Source organism: Phaethon lepturus, unplaced genomic scaffold (assembly GCF_000687285.1).
Source record: "Phaethon lepturus isolate BGI_N335 unplaced genomic scaffold, ASM68728v1 scaffold9037, whole genome shotgun sequence".
Taxonomy (NCBI): Eukaryota; Metazoa; Chordata; class Aves; order Phaethontiformes; family Phaethontidae; genus Phaethon; species Phaethon lepturus.
In genome coordinates, this window is record NW_010552512.1 from 1 (window position 1) to 21692 (window position 21692).

General features: G+C 46.0%; 1 protein-coding gene across 1 annotated transcript in view; it reads right to left on the bottom strand.

Moving 5' to 3' along the window:
* Nucleotides 1–574: 574 nt before the first annotated feature.
* ATP11C (ATPase, class VI, type 11C) overlaps nucleotides 575–21692 on the bottom strand; it is a gene marked incomplete at its 3' end in the record, with an annotated part of 42776 nt that continues 21658 nt past the window's right edge. Inside the window, exons 11-31 of the mRNA XM_010291238.1 lie at nucleotides 20751–20801; nucleotides 19815–19879; nucleotides 19126–19207; nucleotides 18599–18749; nucleotides 17551–17748; nucleotides 16498–16659; nucleotides 16149–16306; nucleotides 15146–15217; nucleotides 14124–14197; nucleotides 13301–13404; nucleotides 12537–12718; nucleotides 11745–12008; nucleotides 11219–11393; nucleotides 10428–10530; nucleotides 9212–9357; nucleotides 8776–8835; nucleotides 7585–7712; nucleotides 4920–5055; nucleotides 3037–3102; nucleotides 2101–2204; nucleotides 575–728 (exon numbers count right to left, since the gene is read on the bottom strand). Of these exons, the coding sequence (XP_010289540.1) occupies nucleotides 575–728; nucleotides 2101–2204; nucleotides 3037–3102; nucleotides 4920–5055; nucleotides 7585–7712; nucleotides 8776–8835; nucleotides 9212–9357; nucleotides 10428–10530; nucleotides 11219–11393; nucleotides 11745–12008; nucleotides 12537–12718; nucleotides 13301–13404; nucleotides 14124–14197; nucleotides 15146–15217; nucleotides 16149–16306; nucleotides 16498–16659; nucleotides 17551–17748; nucleotides 18599–18749; nucleotides 19126–19207; nucleotides 19815–19879; nucleotides 20751–20801 (2635 nt within the window). The remainder of the gene's footprint in view (nucleotides 729–2100; nucleotides 2205–3036; nucleotides 3103–4919; nucleotides 5056–7584; nucleotides 7713–8775; nucleotides 8836–9211; nucleotides 9358–10427; nucleotides 10531–11218; nucleotides 11394–11744; nucleotides 12009–12536; nucleotides 12719–13300; nucleotides 13405–14123; nucleotides 14198–15145; nucleotides 15218–16148; nucleotides 16307–16497; nucleotides 16660–17550; nucleotides 17749–18598; nucleotides 18750–19125; nucleotides 19208–19814; nucleotides 19880–20750; nucleotides 20802–21692) is intronic.

Here is a 21692-nt window from a genome sequence, read left to right on the forward strand (position 1 = left end):
CTGGCGTTCACCAGGAGTGACGAAGACAACTTTTAGGAGACGGTTTACACTTCTAAAAGGAGCCCTCCTCCTCGGCAGCGGAGGAAAGCTGTTAAGAAACCAGACCGCTTTTGAGGAGAGCTAGACACCGCAGGCTGACGCCCCGCTACGAGCCCTCGGTTATTAAGGGGGTGGGCAAACGTTGCCCCTGCACCGGCAGCTGGGGCCATACCCAAGGGGAACATCACGGGTTGACATAAAAAGTAGCAGCTTTTTTTTCAGGACACAGTATGGTGGGTTTGATGGTCAGTTCAGGTTGGAAAAGGGTTACTGCCCTCTTGTAAGAGACGGCAAGTTTCCATCCAGTGGAGGCGACCAAGGAAAGGCACGGTTGAGTCTCTCCTCACTACAGATCTAGGCAGTATTTTTAGATGAGCTTCTTGACATCTCTGGCATGTGCAAGAGCAAGACGAGACTCTAGAAAGCCTTCCTTGAGACACGAGTGGTACATGGTACTGTTACAGGTTCATCTGGTGATTAAGAGTAAGAGAGGTCTTCCTAAAAACACTGCGTGATACATCATCTTGTTTCTTACCTCATGATTTTTCTCTTTTATATTTTTTAAAACTATTAGAAGAATTTCTGGGAAAAGGCTGATAAAGATCAGGAGAATTATTGCCAGCCACGTGGAAACAGAAGTCAGCATATGGGCAAATACAAAATACATTCTTTGCTGCTTCAAGAAAGGCCTGAAAAAGAAAGGATACAAATAAATTCTGGTTAACACGGATTTCTCAAGAAGTTCCAAATCAAAGGCAGATTCAGATCAAACTGTTAGCAGTAATCCCTCCCTTCCAGATGGAGATGGACAGAGCCTGCACTGTCCATCTTTCTCCCAATGCAACTCCTTCCTTCAAGTACGCTACTTCTGGAGGACTGTCCTGTCACCTTACATGATGTATTTTGCATCTTCCACGTCTGTTTCATTTTGGGGTGGGGAGGGGTTTGAATTTTGCTACCATCACTGAAAGATAAATTATTCACCTTATCAAAAATCAAGATTATTTTATTTCAACTTCAGAATTTCCTATAGCTTCTGGTTTGCTTCTGATGGTGGAAGTCCAGGGACTCTCAGTCTCAGCAGGTTATTTGCCTCTTCCTCCCTCCCTTGATGATGGAGGGGAATCGACAGGTGCTTGTGAAAAATGCCTCATAAATAACTGATGGCAAGGATCCCAAAGCAGCTGTTGCTTAGCATCAACTCAAAAATATTGAGCTCTGCGAGTTAAACACACCAGCAGAAAACTCACACATTTCAGCACAGAGGTCTGCCTAGATTGCACATCTGAATCTGTTGTTTAGGAACGCTGAAGAGTTAAACAAAGCCCCAATTAAAATACTTAAATCAGTTCCACATCTTTATTAGCAGGCTGCTGGGTCAAGGGTCTAGCGAATCCCATGACCCTAGCCCATGGGAAAGCAAAGGTGTAAAATGGGAGATGCTGTCTACTGTGAATGTCAACATGAACATCTACTCCAGCACGGGAAATAGAAAACTAATATTTGTAATGTACTATTGCTTGTCTGGCTTTTGCAAGACATTAAGCCTAAAATCCTGGTCGCACTCAAATCAATGAGAATTTCTTCTCCTACTCAGATCCAGGATTTCAGCAGCAGCATCTGCACTTTCTCCTGCCTATTTCTCCCTCTTAAGCTGCCCCAGAGTGCTGGGTCCTCTTGCTCTGCATCTGCTTCATCTGTTCCCTTCCTTCTGTATCACTGGGTTTCTTTCCATCATCAATTTTTATTTTCTTTCCCACCCACATGCACAAACAGATCCTGAAATATTTACCCCAGAACCTCCCAAAGGCGACGAGGGTCTCATCACCAGAAATGATCCCACGGGCAGAAAAGCAAACCACCTCTCACCAAAGCCAAGCACCTGGACACAACCAGGGCATTATCTGCTTTTAGGCTATCTCTTCAGTAGAGAAAGGAGCATGGTTGCACACACTCTGCCGTCCCTAAATCTCTGGATAGCCCCACCGAGGGGATGCTGCAGCCATGTCCCCCGCAAAGCCAGCGCTGGCCATTCCCTAAGAAAGAAGAAAAGGTACTTGCCAAATGACTCCTCCCCAAAAGAACGAGAAAAACACATAGAAGGCAAGGGAGCCCCAAATCACAAAGTGGTTCATCCACGTCCAGAATCGGGTATCTAACGCTAGCTGTGTGAATAAAAACAAAAAACCAGAACAGGCATTAGATGCAGAGTGTACTTGATTGTATTTATATGAAATTTCTGACTGCTTTCACATTAAGGTTGAAATTCTCCAAACGGCTACCTCTCCGCGTATGTGCGCCAGGGAAAATGTTTTCAATATCTACAGATTGGCATAATGTCAACAGGGAAACAGCAAGTGTCTAATTGTAACTGGCATCTTTTAATAGAATAAATTTGATGCAACCTCTGATGCTACAGGAAAGAGAAGTCTAAAGGTTACGGGGACTGTAATTGCCTCATGCCACAACCTGCTGCTCGGAATCAAACATAAAAGACCTTTTGCAAGGTCTTGTGCAAACTGTTTGTTCTGGAAAGCTCCATGAAACAAAGCAGATTTGCTATTACTATTTGTCAGATGTGCTTTTGTGATCCCTCCGGTGCTCAGCGGTGTCTGAAACAAGGTGGACAAACCCAAGCTCTCCATTGTTCCTCTCCTCTTGCTGGAACTGAACGCCAAGGGGTGAAAGTGTGGGAAAAAGTCAACCGTAACCAACTGGAGTCCTCAGAAGGGGGCAAAAACCAGGAAAATAATTTAATCAAAACATAAATGCTTAGAGACCAGCACAGCCCAGGAATACAGACCACAGACTGCACAAAGGTCAGCGGTCAATAAGCAAATTCTGCCTCTATGGAAGAAGAGGTTTTAAGCGTGGTGGGAAACATATTCATAGAAACTTCACCTTCAAAACATCTCCTGCACGATTTTACAGCGCATACACATGCATTGGAAAATGACTGCAAAAATAAGTGACTGGAAAAAGAAGGAAGAGACTAACCTTCAAAGTGACGGTGAACACCAGCACGGTGAATACAATCGTCCCAAAGGTCCAATTCCCAAAAACCTGAAAAACACATTACATTGCCACAGGCGTCCCGGTTCATCTCTTTGGAGAGGCACAGAAACAACGATGAGGACTGGGGTGCAAGCAGGGACCGGAGGGGAAGGACGGGACGGAGCGACTGCTACGGGGGATTGATGCTCGGAGAGGCGCCGGGCACTACGCTACCCTGTGCCATGCAGTGCCACACAGACGGGTGACCCAGAGTTGGGATGGTGACAGGTACAACCTCCTACTAACAGCAATATCGATCGAGGATACAAGTCATTGGACCACCTGCATTTCATGTTTTCTTGGTAATTTACTCAGTTTCTGCTTTCTCGCAACACGTCTGCTCATCGTCTCGCTTTAGTCCCGTTTGCAGAATGCACCAGTGGGTATTTTTCCATCTGGTTTGGTTTGCAGATACTAGTGACTACGCACGACAAAGAAAAGCAGATACTGTATATAAATCCAAACGATGGCAATGAATGGGAGGGATGCTTACCAAAGGCTGTCAAGATCTGAATGCATACATTAAAACAGAAAGTGAAATGTAAAAGTTTTCAAAAAATGCAAAAAAATTAAAGTCAATAGGAGCGAAAAAGGAGTCAATCAAACATACATGGATATTATGAACAATTGCTGGTAGCAGTTCTCACAGGCATAAGTGTTTACAAAACAGGACATAACCACAGATCTTATTTTAATGACACACGGACTTGACCTCCCAAGGCATTTGCAGAACGTATCAGTGCTTCATGTTTTATTCAAATATAACCAGAACGGCCATAAATACAGAAAGGCACTGAATCTACAATAGAGACTTGACTACTTATAGCTGGGACCATAAATGCTGGTATCGATGCAACGTATGCACACACATACATAAATTTCATCAGCTTTTCTCCAAGTGTTAGCTGCTAAAAAAAGCTTAAGGTATCTTCAAGGGTCACAAGCGATGGTGTAAAGCTTTTTTCCATCAAGCCAAGACCCGGTAAAATGCTGTGTACTCCCTTGGGGAAAGGGTCCTGAGACAGCCCAGGCCACCACGTGTGGCAGCCACACTCTTTGCTCTGTACTCAGTTAACCAGCAAAAAGAAGAAAAAAGAAAACAGGAAAAGAATTTTTTTTTTTTTTTTTCCACCTCCCCTTTCTGTGCAAGTTCACCCGGAGCAGCTCCCACACCTCGCTCACGTGGCAACGCAAGCGCTTGTCCTGACACGAGAGGCACGAGCAAGCAGACAGCAGGGAGAAGAAGAACAGCCTGCTCGCTCTGACAGCGGTGCTAACTGACGCTGGCTCCGAAACGGTAGCAAACCCCCAGCACCAGCCTTCCCCCACCACAAAGGGAGGAGGGCGGCCGAAATCATGCCTCGGAGCGGGCGCGGTGCGCAAGCAGCCCCGCGCCCCATCTGGGTGGATGAGCAGCATCCTCTCAGGTGGGCTAATTCAGTTGCTTGTAAGCGGCGGAGCGCGCGCCGGATTTCAGGCAGCACACCGCGGGGAAGGACGGGCGCTGCTCCTGCCCTGGGCCAACGCCTGGGCCACGCAGAAGAGTGCTGTGCAAAGCTCACCGAGTTGGAATAAAGCTGTGGGTAAGACTAGTTATTTTACCTAGTGAGTATAACCAGCTCTACCCTGTTTCCATGGTAATTTGGAAAAATGTTTCGTTTCAAGCATTTGCTGCAGAATCACACCATAAGCAAGGCTACGCCGCCGGACAAGACTCGAGACACACTGCAGAGATTAAGCGTGTAGATGTTCCCTGCCAGGAGTGTAAAAGAGGCAGTGCACAAAAGAAACACTCGTCTTTCTCTTTCTTTTTTTGGTGGTGTTACCTTTCCGTTATCTTCCAACGATGAATTTTGAAAAAGAAAATAAACCCCAAAGAAAAACACAAGTCCTTCAAAGGCGCCCAGAAAGGTCCAGTACAGGAACGGCCTCCACTGCAGCATTGCATTATCCGAAACCTTCCTGCCAAGAGACGGAGTAACAAGAACGTCACCGTCACATTTAGGGTGCACTGCAAAGCCCCCCCACAGCCAGGTGATCAGCCAGCTTTGGAGCCAGCCCTTGCTGTAGGAGACAAGGAGGTAAAACAAGTAAATACCTGCCAGCGTACGGGACATAAACAGCATTGGCCACATGCGGCTGCTGGGCATGAGAAATCCTGGGAGATTCAGCATATTCATTTGTTTTGTCCTTCCCCCCTAGGTAACTTGGACTAAAATCCAAGCCAGCCCAAAGCAAACAGCTGTAACACTGTCCTGAGCCTCTCTGACATGAACTGTTGAATTTTAAAACCAGGGCAATGCTAAAGAGCCGTATGGATGCAGCAAATTCGTGGTGTGTTTCCCTCTTTTTGTTCAATGCACAAATTCCCTCTGAGAAAAGCTCTGCAAGTTCCGTCCCTGGAAGGAACATTTTTCTGCATAAGCTGAAAATAACCTCCTGAATCGTAGGGTGGGTGTTTTTAACACGGGGGTTGTAACAGGAGGCTCGTGGCTGAATATAGCATGAGATCTGGCACGGAGGCAGCGGCAGCAAACGGATGTGCCATGGGCAGAGCTCTGTACGGACCGCACGCAGAGCCCAGGGAGTAGAGGGTGGCCATCAGGGCAGGAGGGAGTTAAAAAAAGTTTCCTGCATCATTATCTTTTCGAATTACTTTAAAACTTGAAGATTGGTGGGGGATAAAAGCATATTTATGGCAAAACCAAAAATCCCCATCCTTTTCCAATTTTTCTTCCTAACTATTGAAGCAATACATCCATTTTCAGCAAGATGCACCTCGCAGACTGGTGTGGTGCTGGGCTCCTATAACCAGTTTCAAAAACAAAGCCCTACTGGATCCTATGCTTGATGATGCAGTGACAATGCTCTAACTTACTGCAATTTGGGTACGAGCAAGGAGCACGGATAAACCAGACTGTAAGTGGGTTTTAGTGCAAGGAGAGAAAAATACAACCAATATCCTCGGTGCGAGCTGTGTTTTGCATTCACATTTATGTCCTGCAGCGCTCGTCGTAAACAGGCTTTTTACGGCGCCTCAGACTAGAGATCTGCACTGCAGCAACTCAGCACTTCATACAGCAGAGGCACAGCAGTCGTTCTGCATTCGGCAGCACTCGCACAGTCATGAATATTCAAACTAAAGCTCTCTGCCTGCACAATTACATTACTCTGCCTGAGTTTTCCCCTCAATGGACAGACCCCAGAGATCAGACAGCCCACCAGGCGAAGGCACAGGGGCCTGCTGTTACTGGGCTATGATGCACAATATTCAATTACCAGTTTACTTAAAAATACATGTGGTGGAATTTTGCCACACGAGTGGAGGAACACAGAGGTCTAATCAATCGTGGATCTGAGTACTTCAAAAGCCCCCAAGCCTCCATCCTAGTCCTACAGCCCTTATTGCATTTGCTGGTTTTTCTATACCTAAAGCAACTTTCACGCAGTATATTTAGGTACCTGCTAATTCCCTTTGCAGTCCCTGCAGAGGCATCGCTCTTGGCTTGAGCACGGCTTTGCCACACACAGCTCCTCCACGGCTGAGGAGCGTCGTACGACGGTGACAGGGCTTGCACAGGGCACTGGCCAGAGCAGCCCCAACCTGCTCTCTTCTCCGCAGGGGAGAACTCGGCACCAAGCTTACTGCCAGGCAAGGGAGTTAGCAACAGTGATGCACGAGCAGGGGCTTCTCAAAAAAAGCATCTTCCTTAGTCCTTGCTGAAGGGCTGCACCCAAGCACATGTGCGTGGGCAGCGGTGGGGGGAAGATGGGAAGCATCTCGGCTTCCGTGGGAGGTTGGAGTCCTCCTTGGTTGCAACCAAAGGAGAAGAGAAAGAAACCAGCAAAGCAAAGAAAGGCAGTCTCCTCTTAAACCGGGCTTTCCATGGGCAACATGGCAGAAAACTCCAAGCACGTGGAGCAGAGTTCCCTGGTAACAGCCTCTGATAAGGGGATGTGGCCTGTGGAGGGGAAGCCTGAGGGAGGATATCCATTTAGGCAAGCTGAGAAACTACCTGCCTGAGCTGGGCTTCAGGAGCGTTCATCTTTCTGAAAATGAATGGATCTTTTTTCCTCCTGAAAGCTAGATCTCCCCTCCATCCATTACACACTCTATCATGTGCTTGGCTCATGCTGCCTGGCTCAAAGCTAACATGAATGAATGGTCTGGCCACACTTGCAGCTCGATTTTTATTACAGATGAAGAATTCCACCTACAGTTTATTTTTTTTATAGAGACACAGCAGTGCAATTTGCTAGACCAGATACCGTTAGAGAGCAGAAATAAATAGAAATGGGCAGTGAAAAGGACATTGCTTAGCTCTAAGGCAGCATCAGCAGAGCCAGCAGGGACAAAACCAAAAACCACGCTTCATGGTGACCCCATCGCCGACACTGGACAGAGACATCTGCTTATGCTCCTGCACCAACAAAACTTAAACCACGGATAACCAAGTTGTGCAGAGGCTTACCCCGTCCAGTGCTACTTACATATACAGCTGTGGGTCTGAGGTCAGCCTGTCGATGTTGATATGCTGCTCCAGGAGGCTGTACGCCAGGATAGGTAGTGATGTGAAGCAGATGTTGTACATGGTAAGATAAGCAGCATCATACAGGGGCTTAAAAGAGGAAGAAGGGGTAAAATGAGACAGAAATTCCACTTTAAAAAGTCTCCCCACAAAGAGATTAAAAGTTTCCAGCTCTTGCCTCTGTACATACCCTACAGATTCATCCCTTTGTCACAGCCACACAGGACAGTTTTATTTGGTAGAGGTCATGCTCCATGTGATGCCAGCGGGGCCAAGGCACCTGCCGACTGCATGGCCAGGACCCCACTCCCACCGCTGGGAAGCTTTGTAACTGGCTGGTCTCATTGCCAGCTCATTCTCCAGAAAAATGTGATTATACAGCCCTTATTCACAGCTTTTCTGTAGCTGCTCTTGTGTTGCTGTTTCTATTAATATACTTGATGTCTCCTGTGACTCTCCAAAGACTAGACTGTTTCAGAGGAACTATGGTTCTTTTTTTTTTTCTTTTTTTTTTTTTAAAAGCAAGTGGTTCTGCTGAGGCAAGCAGAGAATTATCTCCTATCATTTACTCTTCTTTACCGTTACTTTTGGGTGCAAATAGACACAAAAGCCCATAAGTTGACAGAAAAGCCAAAGCTCTTGTCTCCAAGCACGTGAGCCCACCCACCACTCGGTTCTGTCCTTCTGACGCTCACTTGGACTACGCAAGTCTCTGATGACACTCATCATGTGTCTTTTTTTAAAGGCTGTCATAAAAGAACAAACTGTTCTTCCCTTTGAGAGACACCTTTAATGCAGAGAAATGCAGCAGAGAAGAAAAGATCAGGTTTGAAAACTTTTTCTCTTAAGAGAGGTAGAAGTAGTCAAATCAGGTGCTGACAAACCAGCTAAACCTCTCTTGTTATTTTAGGAAGGTCTCCATCTGTGTTTATGGGTGGTGGATGGGAACAGAAGAAAACCCAGATTTCTTTCTTTTCAGTTATGGGTCTCAAAAACACTCCAGATACGGTGCTAAGCAATGAGGTTGGCTCCTACTGTCCTCTAAAGCAAGATGAGGAAGGGACAGGACGCCAAAAGCCAAGTCTCTGCTAGGAAGCCACACTGTGCTTCTTGCTTTTTATCCTGGCTATATAGACACGTTACTGGTGGTTACCTGCTGTGAGAATCCACAGAAGAACTGGTATAAAAACTGCGGCAAAATGAAGCAAAGGTTCTAGGGAAACAAAGGACAAACAGTTAGCAGGGAAGCGCTTGACTTCTCAATCTAAATCCAAATATTTTTTCCTGTTATCAGACGCCAATGTCTGATATTGTAATATTGGACAAGTTAGGGCACTGTTTTCTACCAAGCACAAAACTAATCCAACAAGCAATTAGTATCTGCAGAAGACACTGGAGCAAAGTCATGCTCACACTCCCCTGTAAGCACTGCTTTCAATTGACAGGCAGAGGCACAGCCTGTTCTAGGGAAGGAAAACAGAGCTACAGAATAATCTATACATTTTTTTTTCCCCTTTACTGTTTTTTTTTCCTATTGTAAAAGAAACCCATAATATAAACAAAGAAATAAGCTGCACAAACATCCTTACCTTATAGAAGAAATACTGTACAAGGTGTGCTATTCTCACGTAATATAAATGCCCATGTGCTAGTAGCAATTTTCTTAAATGTTTAAACTTTGGCACAGCATAGTCGCTGTTTCTGGAAGCCTGTCGTCCTTCTTTGCCTTTTATACCTGGAGACAGAAGCATGGTAAGGGGTTAATCCCTAAAGGACTGGAATCTGGACTGATGCTACCCACTAGGTTTGGTCACATCACTCAGTGTCTTAAGGCATGACAAAGGCCATATTTCCCTCTTCAGTGCCCCAGGAGAGCAAAAAGCTAACGTGCTGCAACACTCAGCGTGGTTTTGGCTCCACAACACTCAGACCTGCCTCTGGAGTTTTTAAGCTATATTTAGGTTGCTGCCTGAGGCCCTGTGTGAGAGAATGTGGTGAGAAGTATCTAAACAAACCTGATAAGAGATAAGGAATTGGTTTCCCCACGGGCTTGCACACATCTCACACAGCCTAGTTATTTCATTGCAGATACTCAGCCCCCCCGGGACAACCCCACAGAGCTGAGCTCAAGAAAGACAGTTTTGTTCACTCAAAAACCACATCCAAACGAACTGCATTGGGACCCCATTCATTAGAGGGCACCGTGGCATTTTCAACAGCCCCAAATAAGGAGGCGGCTCTTTCTCTTCCATCAACCCTTCTTTAGCGGTATTAAAAACCTCCAGTATTTCCCAACACCAATCTGCAGAAAGGAGGATAGTTTCCAGCCTGATGTCAGTTGTATGGACAGGGCACATACAACATCACTGAGCCCTCAGGAAACACGTGCGGGTCCCCAGTGCTGAGTCACTAGCAGCTATGACCAGACAGCCCTAATAAAGTCTGATATTTTCATTGCACTGCCTTTGCAACAACTGCCGGTAATCACCCATCAGTTCACTACTTGTGCCTTTTTTTTCTGACCAGCAAGCAACCTTTACCACCTTGAATTCGGCCATAAGAGTTTTTGAACATGATCTGCAGCTTATCACTGATAAAGAGAGTGATACTATCAAAAGGTGAACAGTGTATGATGATCCCAAGCATTTATCTGGAGTCAAAGCCTGGCTCCAAAGAAAGCCACAGCAGGCTTTCCGCATTTTTCAGTGGGATCAGTTTAGCCATGTGCAATCAGAAATGCTGACTGCACCTCAACAGTGAACCCCAGCAACAGCAGACAGGTCTTAGGTGTCAGATGGGTCTTACCTATTCCAACATGTGCTTCCAAAATCATACTAACATCATTTGCACCATCTCCTATGGAGAGTGTTATCGGGCTCCCTTTTGTGTTCTTCACCATTCGCACAATCTAAAAGATTTTAAAAAAAGGATAGCAGCAGAAACCAAAAATTCAGCTAAACAGCCTCCAGAGATCCCACTGCAAGAGCCCACAGGACACGCAACCAGGCTTCTACAGCAGCAAAATAACACCTGGAGAACTCAGATTAATAAACCCCCTCATCACTTCCTTCACAGTCACCAACCAGAGCAAAAGCCAAGATCCAGCTACACAGGGCTGAAGGACAGTATTTAAAAACAAATCCCAGGCGGCAGCATCCCACCCTTCCCTTCTGCCAGACCCCGCTCTCCCAAAGATGGGACCACTCAGGCATTCACGGGGCAGGAAACCTCCCGAGAAACCCTCCCACAGGGCAGAAACACACCACTTCTCAGACTTGGATACCATCAGCTAGCGTGAGGAAGTCACAGACTCCACTTGACAAATTTGGAAAGGAAAAAAGAACAAACAGGGGTTTTGTTTATTTCTAATTGGCTTGGGCTTGTGGCTTCCTGTGAGCATATTAAATAAAGTTTTTACATTCAGATTGGAAAGGCTGGTGTGTTTCCATCACATTTTAAAGCTCAGACAAGGCTTACACATAGCCTGGAGAAGTCCTAGCTGATTAAGATGATCAGGTCAAGTTCCAGCCAATGGATTAAAAGTGCATCACATCACCTAACGGTGTGCTTCAGCCAGTTAAAAGTAGAGTAAATACCTGTGCTTTCTGCAAAGGAGCCATCCGGCAGCAGAGGACTGCAGTACACTTCAAGCAGATTTGTAGAAATATGTTTTTGTAATTGCTAGAACTGGAGTCCTGAGAAGGGTTGAGTATCAGCGACAGCGTTGAGCCATCTATAATCAAGCCGTATTCTTGACTCAATGTCCAGCTTCTGCAACACGAAGAACAGGTTGGAAAAAACCCCCAGATTTTAAGAAGTTAATCTAGCCACTTGTATCATTTTAGTGGAAAAGAAACTGCTTTTGCATTAATCTTCTTCTCATCCCTTTCAGGGGGCTTAGCAATCATAAAAAGCCTCAATTTAACACGCGCCCTTCACTAGGGGACTGTGCAATTAAGCACAAAGCCAACTAATACTGGAGATGATACTGAGCAAAACGAAGGAGCCAGCTGCAGTGTGTGCAGGCAGCGAGTTCCCCGTGCCTCAACATGGTCTTATTTCTCCATAAACTTCCCATCTGCATCCTGAATGCACGTGCGCTGGGTCCTCTTACTCACTTACCTCTTCAGGCCTCTTCGGTTTTTGGGAACGTCCTGAATCAACTTTTTATGGTACTCCATCAGCAGCTCATGGAGCCGATCCTCCTTTCGTTCGCTCTCCCCCACCATTTTTGCCGTCAGCTCCAGCAGCTCGGTGCTGGTCTGGAAAAGCCTGCAGGCATAGCAGGTGGATTTGGCAGTTTCCATCTTGTCTCCCGTCAGCACCCAAACCTTCATGCCAGCTGTGTGCAGAGCTTCGATCGTCTCTGCCGACTGCTCCTGCAGCCTGCAAGGAGAAGCAAAACGTCACTTCTCAGGTTGGTCCACACTTAATCCATATAACCCTTATTTTGCAGGTAGGAAATACCAGCTAGAGAGAAGTTAATTGATTTTCCCTGTGCTGGAGAGACCACTGCCACAGGAATAAGGATTAGAAGTCAGCAATCCCATATTTTTATTTGCAGCCAAAAAGAAAATTACTGCATTATATTGTGAGACCTAAGAGTCAAGAATAGGAGTTAGATTTACACATACAGTTACTATAACTGATTTTGTTTTGATGTGCAAATTAATGCTGCATACGTAATTCATTTTCTAGAAACCCAAGTACTTCCATAGTTTCATTAATAAATCCTAATTCCTACTACATCAGCCAATTTTAGCAACTAGGGCACCATGTAATGGGCTGTACACCGAATAAGTAACTGCCCTGGACACTCCCAGCATCTCCCTGGCTGCTCAGTTCCACCACGGTGCAACGTCAGGGAGAAACTGCAGGTACCAGTGTCAGTGGTGGTGGTGGTCACCTCTTTACCTGTCTTCTACAGCAGTAGCCCCAATCAAGTGCATGTCTGCTTCTGTGTCTTCAAACACCTTCGCCATCTTTTCCTCCCTGTCCTGCAGAGCCATCTTAGCTTCATTAAGCTGTTTGTCAATTTTGTCATACTCCTTTTGAGTTAGTTCTTTGAATGCCACGCAAAGCGTTCGGTAGCCATCCTTGTAGGACAAGTGCCCTAAAACCGGGTTTTCTACAGCTCCTCTCTTTATGGCTAGTGCTCTTCACCATCACTGCTTTCTGTCAGTACTGACCCTGATGGCAACGACAATTTGTTGGCTTGAGTCAAAAGACCAATTTTTCTCTGTTTATAGAGTAACTGCTTCTCATCAGAGTAACTGTGGTAACACTTATTATGTGCATGTAATACAGCAGAGAGAAACTAAGAGAAGGACCAGAGCTGAGAGCATCCAGCAGGGACAACGGGGATCGGTGTCCCCACAACTGGGAGCAGGCACTTCTTCCACCGGAGCAAACAGTCTGCTATTGTTATTTCTATTTTTAACTTACTTGGGAGATGCTCTGACACAACTGTGATGGAGACCATATAAGTATATCAAAAGTCAAATAAACGTTGGAAGCCAAAAAAAACAGAAAAGGAAAGGAAAGAAGCCTGGCTTCACAACAATGTGAGCTGACACTCGGATTTTCAACACTTCCCTCCAAAGCAAGGTCACATCCCTATTTTTGGAATAAGGCTTTCCTAACCCCAGGAGCCAGCCAAATTCCAGCCGCGTGCTCACCACAGCGTTGCGGTCCACATGGACTTTCGTTTGTTGGATTTCTTCTTGCTGCACCCTTGGAAAAATAGAGGAGTCTGCTCCCTTACAGAAGAGAAGTAACTTTCCTAAAAGCAGACAAGAAATAGTTTATAGCGTTCACAAGCCATAGAAAGACTTAGCAGATTCAATAGCCAGCAAATGATGCAGAGGGAGGAAATCTGGCAGGACTAGACAAGAAACTGCTAGAAGCCCAGCTGTCTACCAACAGTGGCCTTGCACTCACCTGTGCAAAGCCTTGTTTGATCTCGGGCTGGGATATGGGGTGTCCCTACCTGCCTCTGAGCCAGTTTTCTGCAACAGGCTGGACAAAGCAGTTTATTTTTTCCTATTTAGAAGCAGGCAACCTTTTCAGGCAGGGTAAAATCAGCATCCGATACCGTATGGGACTGATATTTGAAAAGGATGGTGACCTCTGAATTTGTGTCTGCTATCCTCATGAAAATCCATCCCACTCAGGTGAAGGTCTCACATCTCCCTCCCGACCCCATACTTGCACCTCCAGGCTAGAACAAGGCAAGCAGGGAGGTCTCCATGGGTCACTGTCTCCATCCCTGTCCACTCCCCTTATCTGCTGCTGGCCCCCAACAACCGATATGGAGAAAATTAACTCTATCCCAGCCAGACCCAGTACAAAATTTAATTAGACCAGCTTAGAAAGCCTAACAGCTTTAGCCTCTCTGGGTTACAGCGCGTGGCATTATGCACGCTCAGTACAGGAATAAAGAGGACATGTTTTTTATTTGTGCACACTGTATAGGAGTCCAGAAATGTGTTTTAACTGTACCTGTGGTGGTTCTCACAATGACACTCATACGGCGACGGACAGGATCAAAGTTCAACACATGGAGGAGTTGGTACCTTAAAAAAATGAAAGAATAGAGCTTAGACTCAGTAAAAGAAAAATAACTATTTAAGACAGAAAATCACTAAAAACGAGCTGCAGAAATCCATACACCCTATAAGTGGCAGTGCCCACTGGGCAATGTACTTTTTGCAAGTAATGCACAGGAAAAATGGAGTAAAAAAACCAAAACACCAGTGCTGCTTTGAGCATGGGGCTGAGGGTGCAGCTGCACACACGAGACCTCCCACCAGGCAGCGAAGCTTTGGGTTCTAGCCTGCGGCTGGGCTCCATCCACTCGCTGCCCACCAGCGCAGCGAGCCCCCAGGCCAGGCAGCGGCTCAGCAGGCAGCGGGGCCCCACGCGCCACAGGCAGCGACATCGGCCCTGGCATTGAAATGAGAAGTTTCACCATATGAGGAGTAAGAAGTGAAACTTGCTTGTGAAGGCACGTTCTTGGGGAGTGCTGGGATTAGGTCAGTGATACTCAGATGTCACCCGAGCTGTGAGCACAGAGTAAAATCTAATTATTTTCAGCTCGGGAGGGGAAAAACGTTACAGGGAAGTGAGCCATATCACACAGTTTAAACTTGGAGTATGCTGCTGTGAGGCTCAGCCACTGTCCATAAGGTCAGAAACCACCCCGTGAATCCCGGGAGCCACCTGTGCAGCCGGGCATGGATGAAGGATACATGCAAGGGACCGCAGGCACTTAAGAGACCTGAATTTAGTCATCACCAAAACTGACAGCAGGTTTCTGCAAGCAAGCCTTCCAGCCTGCACCTTTCTGTGCCGCGCTTTGTAAAAAGGACAGGAGTTTTTGCGCAGGTCAGCACTGTCTGACAGCCCTCACGGAACAGCTTGGACCTTGCCAGGTTGGCCACATTGACCAAACTCGATTAAGCCAGGTGGGAGCCAGTGCAGCACTAGCAGCCCCGTTCCTTGGTGGCCCCTGCAGCACTTACATTTCAGTTTCATTCTTTTGGTTTTGTATTTTCATGAAATCGTTTTCAAGTCCTAGAAAAGTGAAACCATACCTGTCAATAAACAAAAGGACAGAACATTGAAAACACCCATTGGCACATATTATACATTAACGACGTTCTCGTTTCACCTTCTGTACTGCAGAGAGCAAAGAAGTTAGCAAGCCTGAGCTAAAAAGCTTGGCTAGATGTTTGCTTGCTCCACACAGAGCCTGTTATGATGTTCTGGCAGTGCCCCCATGACCTGGAGAGCTGGGCACCACAGCACACCGATGCCAAGAGGCTCTGGATGCGGTCCCCTGGGTCTCTGGCAGATTTACAAGCCACAAGCAAGTATATACAGCTGCAACAGCCTCTGTCTGAAACCTAGGGGCTGGCAAATAGCATAGAATCATAGAATGGTTCAGATTGGAAGGGATCTTAAAGATCACCTAGTTCTAGCTGCCCTGCCATAGGCAGGGATATCTTCCACTAGATCAGGTTGCTCCAAGCTCCATCCAACCTGGCCTTCGGCATCTTCAGCAAGGTTCAAACATGGGTTTGATAAAAGTAACCCATCCTATTATTTTGCCACTGTGCACCAAGGAAGCAATTCGGCTGCAATATGCACACAGTAACTGGTCTCCATTTCTTGGGTATTAAAACGCATGGCCATGGGGCTCCAGCAAAGGAGCCTCTGCCCCAGCTGGGCACTGCGGCACCTTGGGGCTGCTCTCAGCAGTGAACGCAAACCATGGCCTCCCGAAAACCTGCTCAGGGAGACCCTTTCCAAAGCATCCCTTTTACAGAGAGCTCATTTAAACCCACAGGCTCGCGTGGCTTCACAGGGCTGCGGGTCAGGCCCAGCACTGGTATCACAACGTGCTTCCCAGAGAAAGAGATGCAGTCTTGACTGGGGAAAGCAGTCTACTGCCTTCAGATAACCCTCCCCTCCCTCCCACCAGGTGAGAGGGAAGGAAAAACCCCACCATCTTCATATTCTTACTTTTCTGCGCCTTTCACCAAAGCAATTTCATCTGGGGAAGAGGAGATATAGCTGTATTTGCGTTCTGGATGTCCCATCAGCCCATCCACCTGGTCTGCTTCCTTGATCTGAACGGTGTGGCAGAGGCAGAGGGCTCGCAGGAACAGCTCCTCGCGGCTCTAGGCAGGAGCAAGGGAGGGCTCGTTACCAGCTTGACGCCATGCACCAAGCCCACCCCCAGTGCTTGATCGTGATTTTTTCTGTATGCATACTTTAAAAGAAAAAAACACCCCCCCCAGCTTCTGCTGTGTTTACGCAGCCAGGTGCTGACCACAAAACCCTAACGGTCATCAACATGCAAAGTTCCTACCTTTTCTGCTTTGCCATAATATTTTAGAGGTCCATCAGTCTGAGAGAAGCCATCCACCTCCGAAATGCAGTCTTTGTACGTGTGCCCATCTATGCAGCACTCGATGAACTCCATGCTGTTCTCCGTCAGGGTTCCGGTTTTGTCCGTGAAGACATACTCCACCTAGAACAAGCAGTCAGGATGCCTTGCTCCACCCTCAGCCCCACACGACAGGGAAGGAGCCCCCCAAAACCAGAGAAGCTGGGGCATTTTAGTGCATGTTATCCTCAATAACCCGGCCCCCCAAAAAGATGCAGGTGCCCCACGGGAGTTACACCACTGTGTAGTTTTACTACTTCACTCCTCAGAGCGGCTCCTTTGTTTTTCAGTGGTTTTGCACAGGTGGCAGGAGGCAGCTCCTGAAGACTTAAAATCTGTTTCCAGGCTCTTCGTTTTCCCCTCATCCGCTTTACTGGGTCCTTTGCTATAGCTTCCAGTGCTTATACAGCTGCTGCTGCAGCTCTGCTGCCTCCTTTGGGGGATCTTCATCTTGGTGCTGTATTTAAATTAGATAATTGCTACTCCAAATTGCCTTTTTTTTTTTTTAATAGCAAAACAAAAAGCAGGAGGCACTACTCATACCCTACGCTCAGCCTCTCCTGACGTAGATACGAAAGGGAAGCCTGAGAGATCTAATTGCCCCAAAGCCAGCAGCAGCAAGGCTGCATGTGCACTGCACACCCAGAGCGATGACTGGGCAGACATTTTCATTAATCCTCGAAGAGACAGAGGATTTTTAATTGAAGCAGTGAAAGCAAACTACCCTGACATGCAGAGCACTGCGCCTGATATTCCCCAACATGGAAACAATTGCCATGACCCAATTCCTGCTCTTTCATGCACTATTTATAACCTTATCCATTTTGTAGAGTGAGTAGAATCACACTAAATGGAAAGTGCCACCAAACAGGCTGAAGCTCTGCCCTGAGGGGACCACGAGTGACTGCCGCAACAAGGGCTCCTATCAGGGAGGACATTTTCATCCAAGCAGATGCAAACAGAGCACGTTCTGACCTGCCCGAGCTCTTCATTCAGGTCTGAGGTGTTCACCAATGCCCCCTCTTTTATTTCTTCGTCATACATCTCCTTGTCCCAAGAGATGAAGAAGGAACCCAAGAACTTCTGCATCTCTACTGTAACATACATGGAGACCGGGATAATAAAATTGAAGAGGACCATAAATGACAAGAAATCTGTGAACATCCGTAAGACCTGCAACAGAAAGAGGAGAAGATGCAGTCTGTGCTTGTCAGGCGTAACTCGGGGGCAGTTTACAGCAACACCTCTGGGGTTTTAGACAGCTTTTCTTCTAAGGTGTATGTAGCTTTCTTCTACGCTTCTTCTAAGCTTTTCTTCTAAATAAAGAAAAACAACCTGAAAATACAGCTCAGATACAGGGCCAAATTCCATTTTCCTTCGATGCAGAAAATCTCATTGTCTTCTGCAGATCTATGAGGGTATAACACAGGAGTGTAACTCACTGCCTCATAGTGACCAAAATGATGTTTTATTCAAGTATATTCCTCTTAAAAATATAGTGCTACAGGATCATTCCCATCTCAAGGAAATAGAAAGAAGGAGCAAGTGGCTTGACACCAGTCAAGCTGTGGCGAGTGTACAAATGATGCAGTGACATCCCTATAAATCCTACTCAATAATCCCTCAAATAACCGATTTCTACACACTCACACTCACTCCTTCAGGCTTGACTGCCTGCATCTCGGCAAGTTTAAGAAGCCAGTTGACGTGGCCTCAATTTATCTACTTGAAGCTGAGAGATAGCTCAAATTCAGATAAGGATCCAGTACAAATCAGCTGCTGCATTTCTATAATATATAATATTTATTTATGCTTTGCCCCACTCCATGCAAGCATCGCCGTGCATAGGCACAGGAGAGGCAGGAAAGAAATGCAAACAGCAGGAGAGCAGAGCCCGAAGGAAATGACAGCACTTCCAGCAAGCAAACAGGACTCACAGGGCTGGCAGCAGACGTTATCAGATTAAATAAAACTGTCAGAACAAATAAAGCTGGAGGAGATGCCAAAATACAAATCGACTTACCTTGAACGTCTCTCTCTCTTTTTTAGTCTTTTCGTTGTACCAAGGCTCATCATTAAATGGATTACTCTGCCAGACATATTTCAGAGTCGTGCACACAGTAGCCTTGCTCAATAGGATGCACAAATACACTATCAAGAAAGCGTTGATAGATCTGAAAAATAGGTTTCTTTTTTAAATTCTTGCAGCTATTTTTATGTAGAAAATAATGCAAATAAGCAAGAACAAGACTTCGTTACTTTCAAGAAGGGCATTACAGAATAAGTGCTTTTGACAGTGCTGATATTCAGGGTCAGTTCATACATTATAACATTTCTTAATTTTATCTTTAAATAAAAAAGCTAAATGATGCAGCTTCTTGAAAGATATGTTTAAGCAAATATACAGATTTTCTATGCAATCAGAGAGCATCTGAAACAAAAGGCAGCAGGTTAGGAGATCCTTTCTGTACGAGCCATCCATTGAAGAAAAACAAACAAACAAAAAACCCAACAGCTTCTAATGATTTTTTGCTGACTATAAATACTCACTTTTCTACAGCAGACCGTTTCTGAGATTTCCCTTGGTAGTTCAAAGCCATTTTCGTTTCCATTCCAGTATAGACTGCAACTCCTACAGGGTATAAAAGCAGGGCTCATAAGCGACTCGCAGCCCAGGAGGGACCCAGCTTGCACTTAGCTATAAAGGGGCATCGGTATTTACATGAAACTCGAATCCCAGTTGAAGAGAGAGGCATTACCCAAGGACTGTTCAGCTACAGAAACCTCCGAGGCTGCTAAGTAATGCAACTGCATATATCCCAGAGCACTGAGCAGGAGCCTATGGACCACGCACAGTCAGAAAAAACATCAGTCTCCTGAAACAGCCGTCACCCTCAATCGCTAGTGCCTGGGACCGTGATCCTAGCACACGTTTTCAACAAAGGACTGGGAAACAACTCCCTGCTCTTCATATCTCAGGCAAAAAGAAAAGCTTCCTCAGGTGTATTAACACAACTGGCACAGCTTGGCAGGCCTGCAGATATAACCAGTATCGCCTGATTTTACCCTGTCAACTTCGCAATCACTTTGCGTACCAAACATAACTGTAGAGCTCAGGCTGACAGGCTGTAGAGAAGTATCTCCCTCTCCAGACTTAGTGATGAACATCTACTTCTGTCATTATTTATCAGAACTATTTAAATAAATAAAATAATAAATTATTATTAATAATGGTTCACCATAAATCTTCTTGGTATTTTTGAGGGTAGCACCTTTCAGCAACAGGTTTTCAGGACCCAAAGACCTAAATATAAAAGAAGTTATAACATTACGTCACTCAACATTCAAACTGCTTTATAATTTAGACCCAGAGATAGATTATAAAGCTAAACAGATGGTCTTTAGATCTGATTATTTGATTTGTATGTTAAAATGGGCATTGCCTGAGTTTGTTTTTCTCTTTATATACTTATATTTCCATTTCATCTTACACAGACCATTCTTGGTGCTCAAAGTTCCAAATTTAATGGGGGATTATCAGCGAGGCTTTTGAGAGATAAGCAAAAAATGTTCAGATCTAATGTGTTACAGTACTTATATAAAATCCTGATTTTAAAAGCATCGAAAACCTGTCCATTCCAGCACAGTCGATCAATGGCACCAAAGCTGATGACTTATTTTGCTCCCATTTGTGTTTTTATTTCTCTTCAAAACCCCCACCCCATGACCCTCTGCTGCTTCTAGGGTCTGGGCATATCCACCACAGCACGAAACATGGACAGCACCACACCAGTGACTATAAGTTTTGATGACTTATAAACATTATTGGCTTATTTTTTCCCCAAAACACTCTGATTGATGCTTAAGTTTCTGCTTTCCCTCAAAAAAAACAGTATTTTGCAATTGCCTGGTAAATTTGCTCCCCATCAGCAAAATAAGATGTTACCAGGTGGTCCTGCATTGTTTCCCCAAGAGGGGGTCAAACAAATCACAGGATGGCAGAAGAGCATAAGTGGAGAGGTTAACTACAGGCCTCCCTTATGAATGAAATATTTGGAATGGTTAAAGAAAAACAACTTTTCCCTAACGATAGCAGCACAAGTTCAGATCCTTGAACTTAGATGTAGATGCCCAACATCTCTGAGGAAGGTCAGCGAGGCAGCTGCAAGACCAACCTGGCTACGGGCTCTTGGTTGCTTCTGTAGATGATAATTCTTCCAACAAATCTGCAATAAAAATATGAGAAACTTGTATTACAAACACTAGATGACCTTTAAAGGTCATCTCGTCCAATCCCCCTGCAGTGAGCAGGGACATCTTCAACTAGACCACATTGCTCAGAGCCCCGTCCAACCTGACCTGGAATGTGGCCTCGTATGAAGAAGCCATCTACCACCTCTCTGGGCAACCTGTGCCAGGGTTTCACCACCCTCATTGTGAAAAATTTCTTCCTTATATCTAGTCTAAATCTACTCTCTTTTAGTTTAAAACCATTACCCCTTGTGCTATCGCTATAGGCCCTGCTAAAAAGTCTGTCTCCATCTTTCTTATAAGCCCCCTTTCGTATTGGCAGGCTGCAATAAGGTCTCCCCAGAGCCTGCTCTTCTCCAGGGTGAACAACCCCAACTCTCTCAGCCTGTCCTCACAGGAGAGGTGTTCCATCCCTCTGATCATTTCTGTGGCCTCCTCTGGCCCTGCTCCAACAGGTCCATGTCTTTCCTGTGCTGAGGGCTCCAGAGCTGGACGCAGCACTGCAAGGGGAGGGTCTCCCCAGAGCAGAGCAGAGGGGCAGAATCCCCTCCCTCAACCTGCTGGGCACACTGCTTTGGATGCAGCCCAGGACATGGTTGGCCTTCTGGGCTGTGATCACACATTGCCAGCTCATGTCCAGCTTTTCACCCATCAGCACTGCCAAGTCCTTCTGGGCAGTGCTGCTCTGGATCCCTTCCTCCCCCAGCCTGTACTGGTACCGGGGGCTGCCCCACCCCACAGACTTGATTCTTTGCATCAAGAAGTGCAGTGTCAACTTTGCCATCCAGAAGCCTGACAGCTTATCGCTGCCTCAAGAAACTTTTTGGTCTCCGATGAAAAGCAAACACCCTTTGCTTTGCTGAACC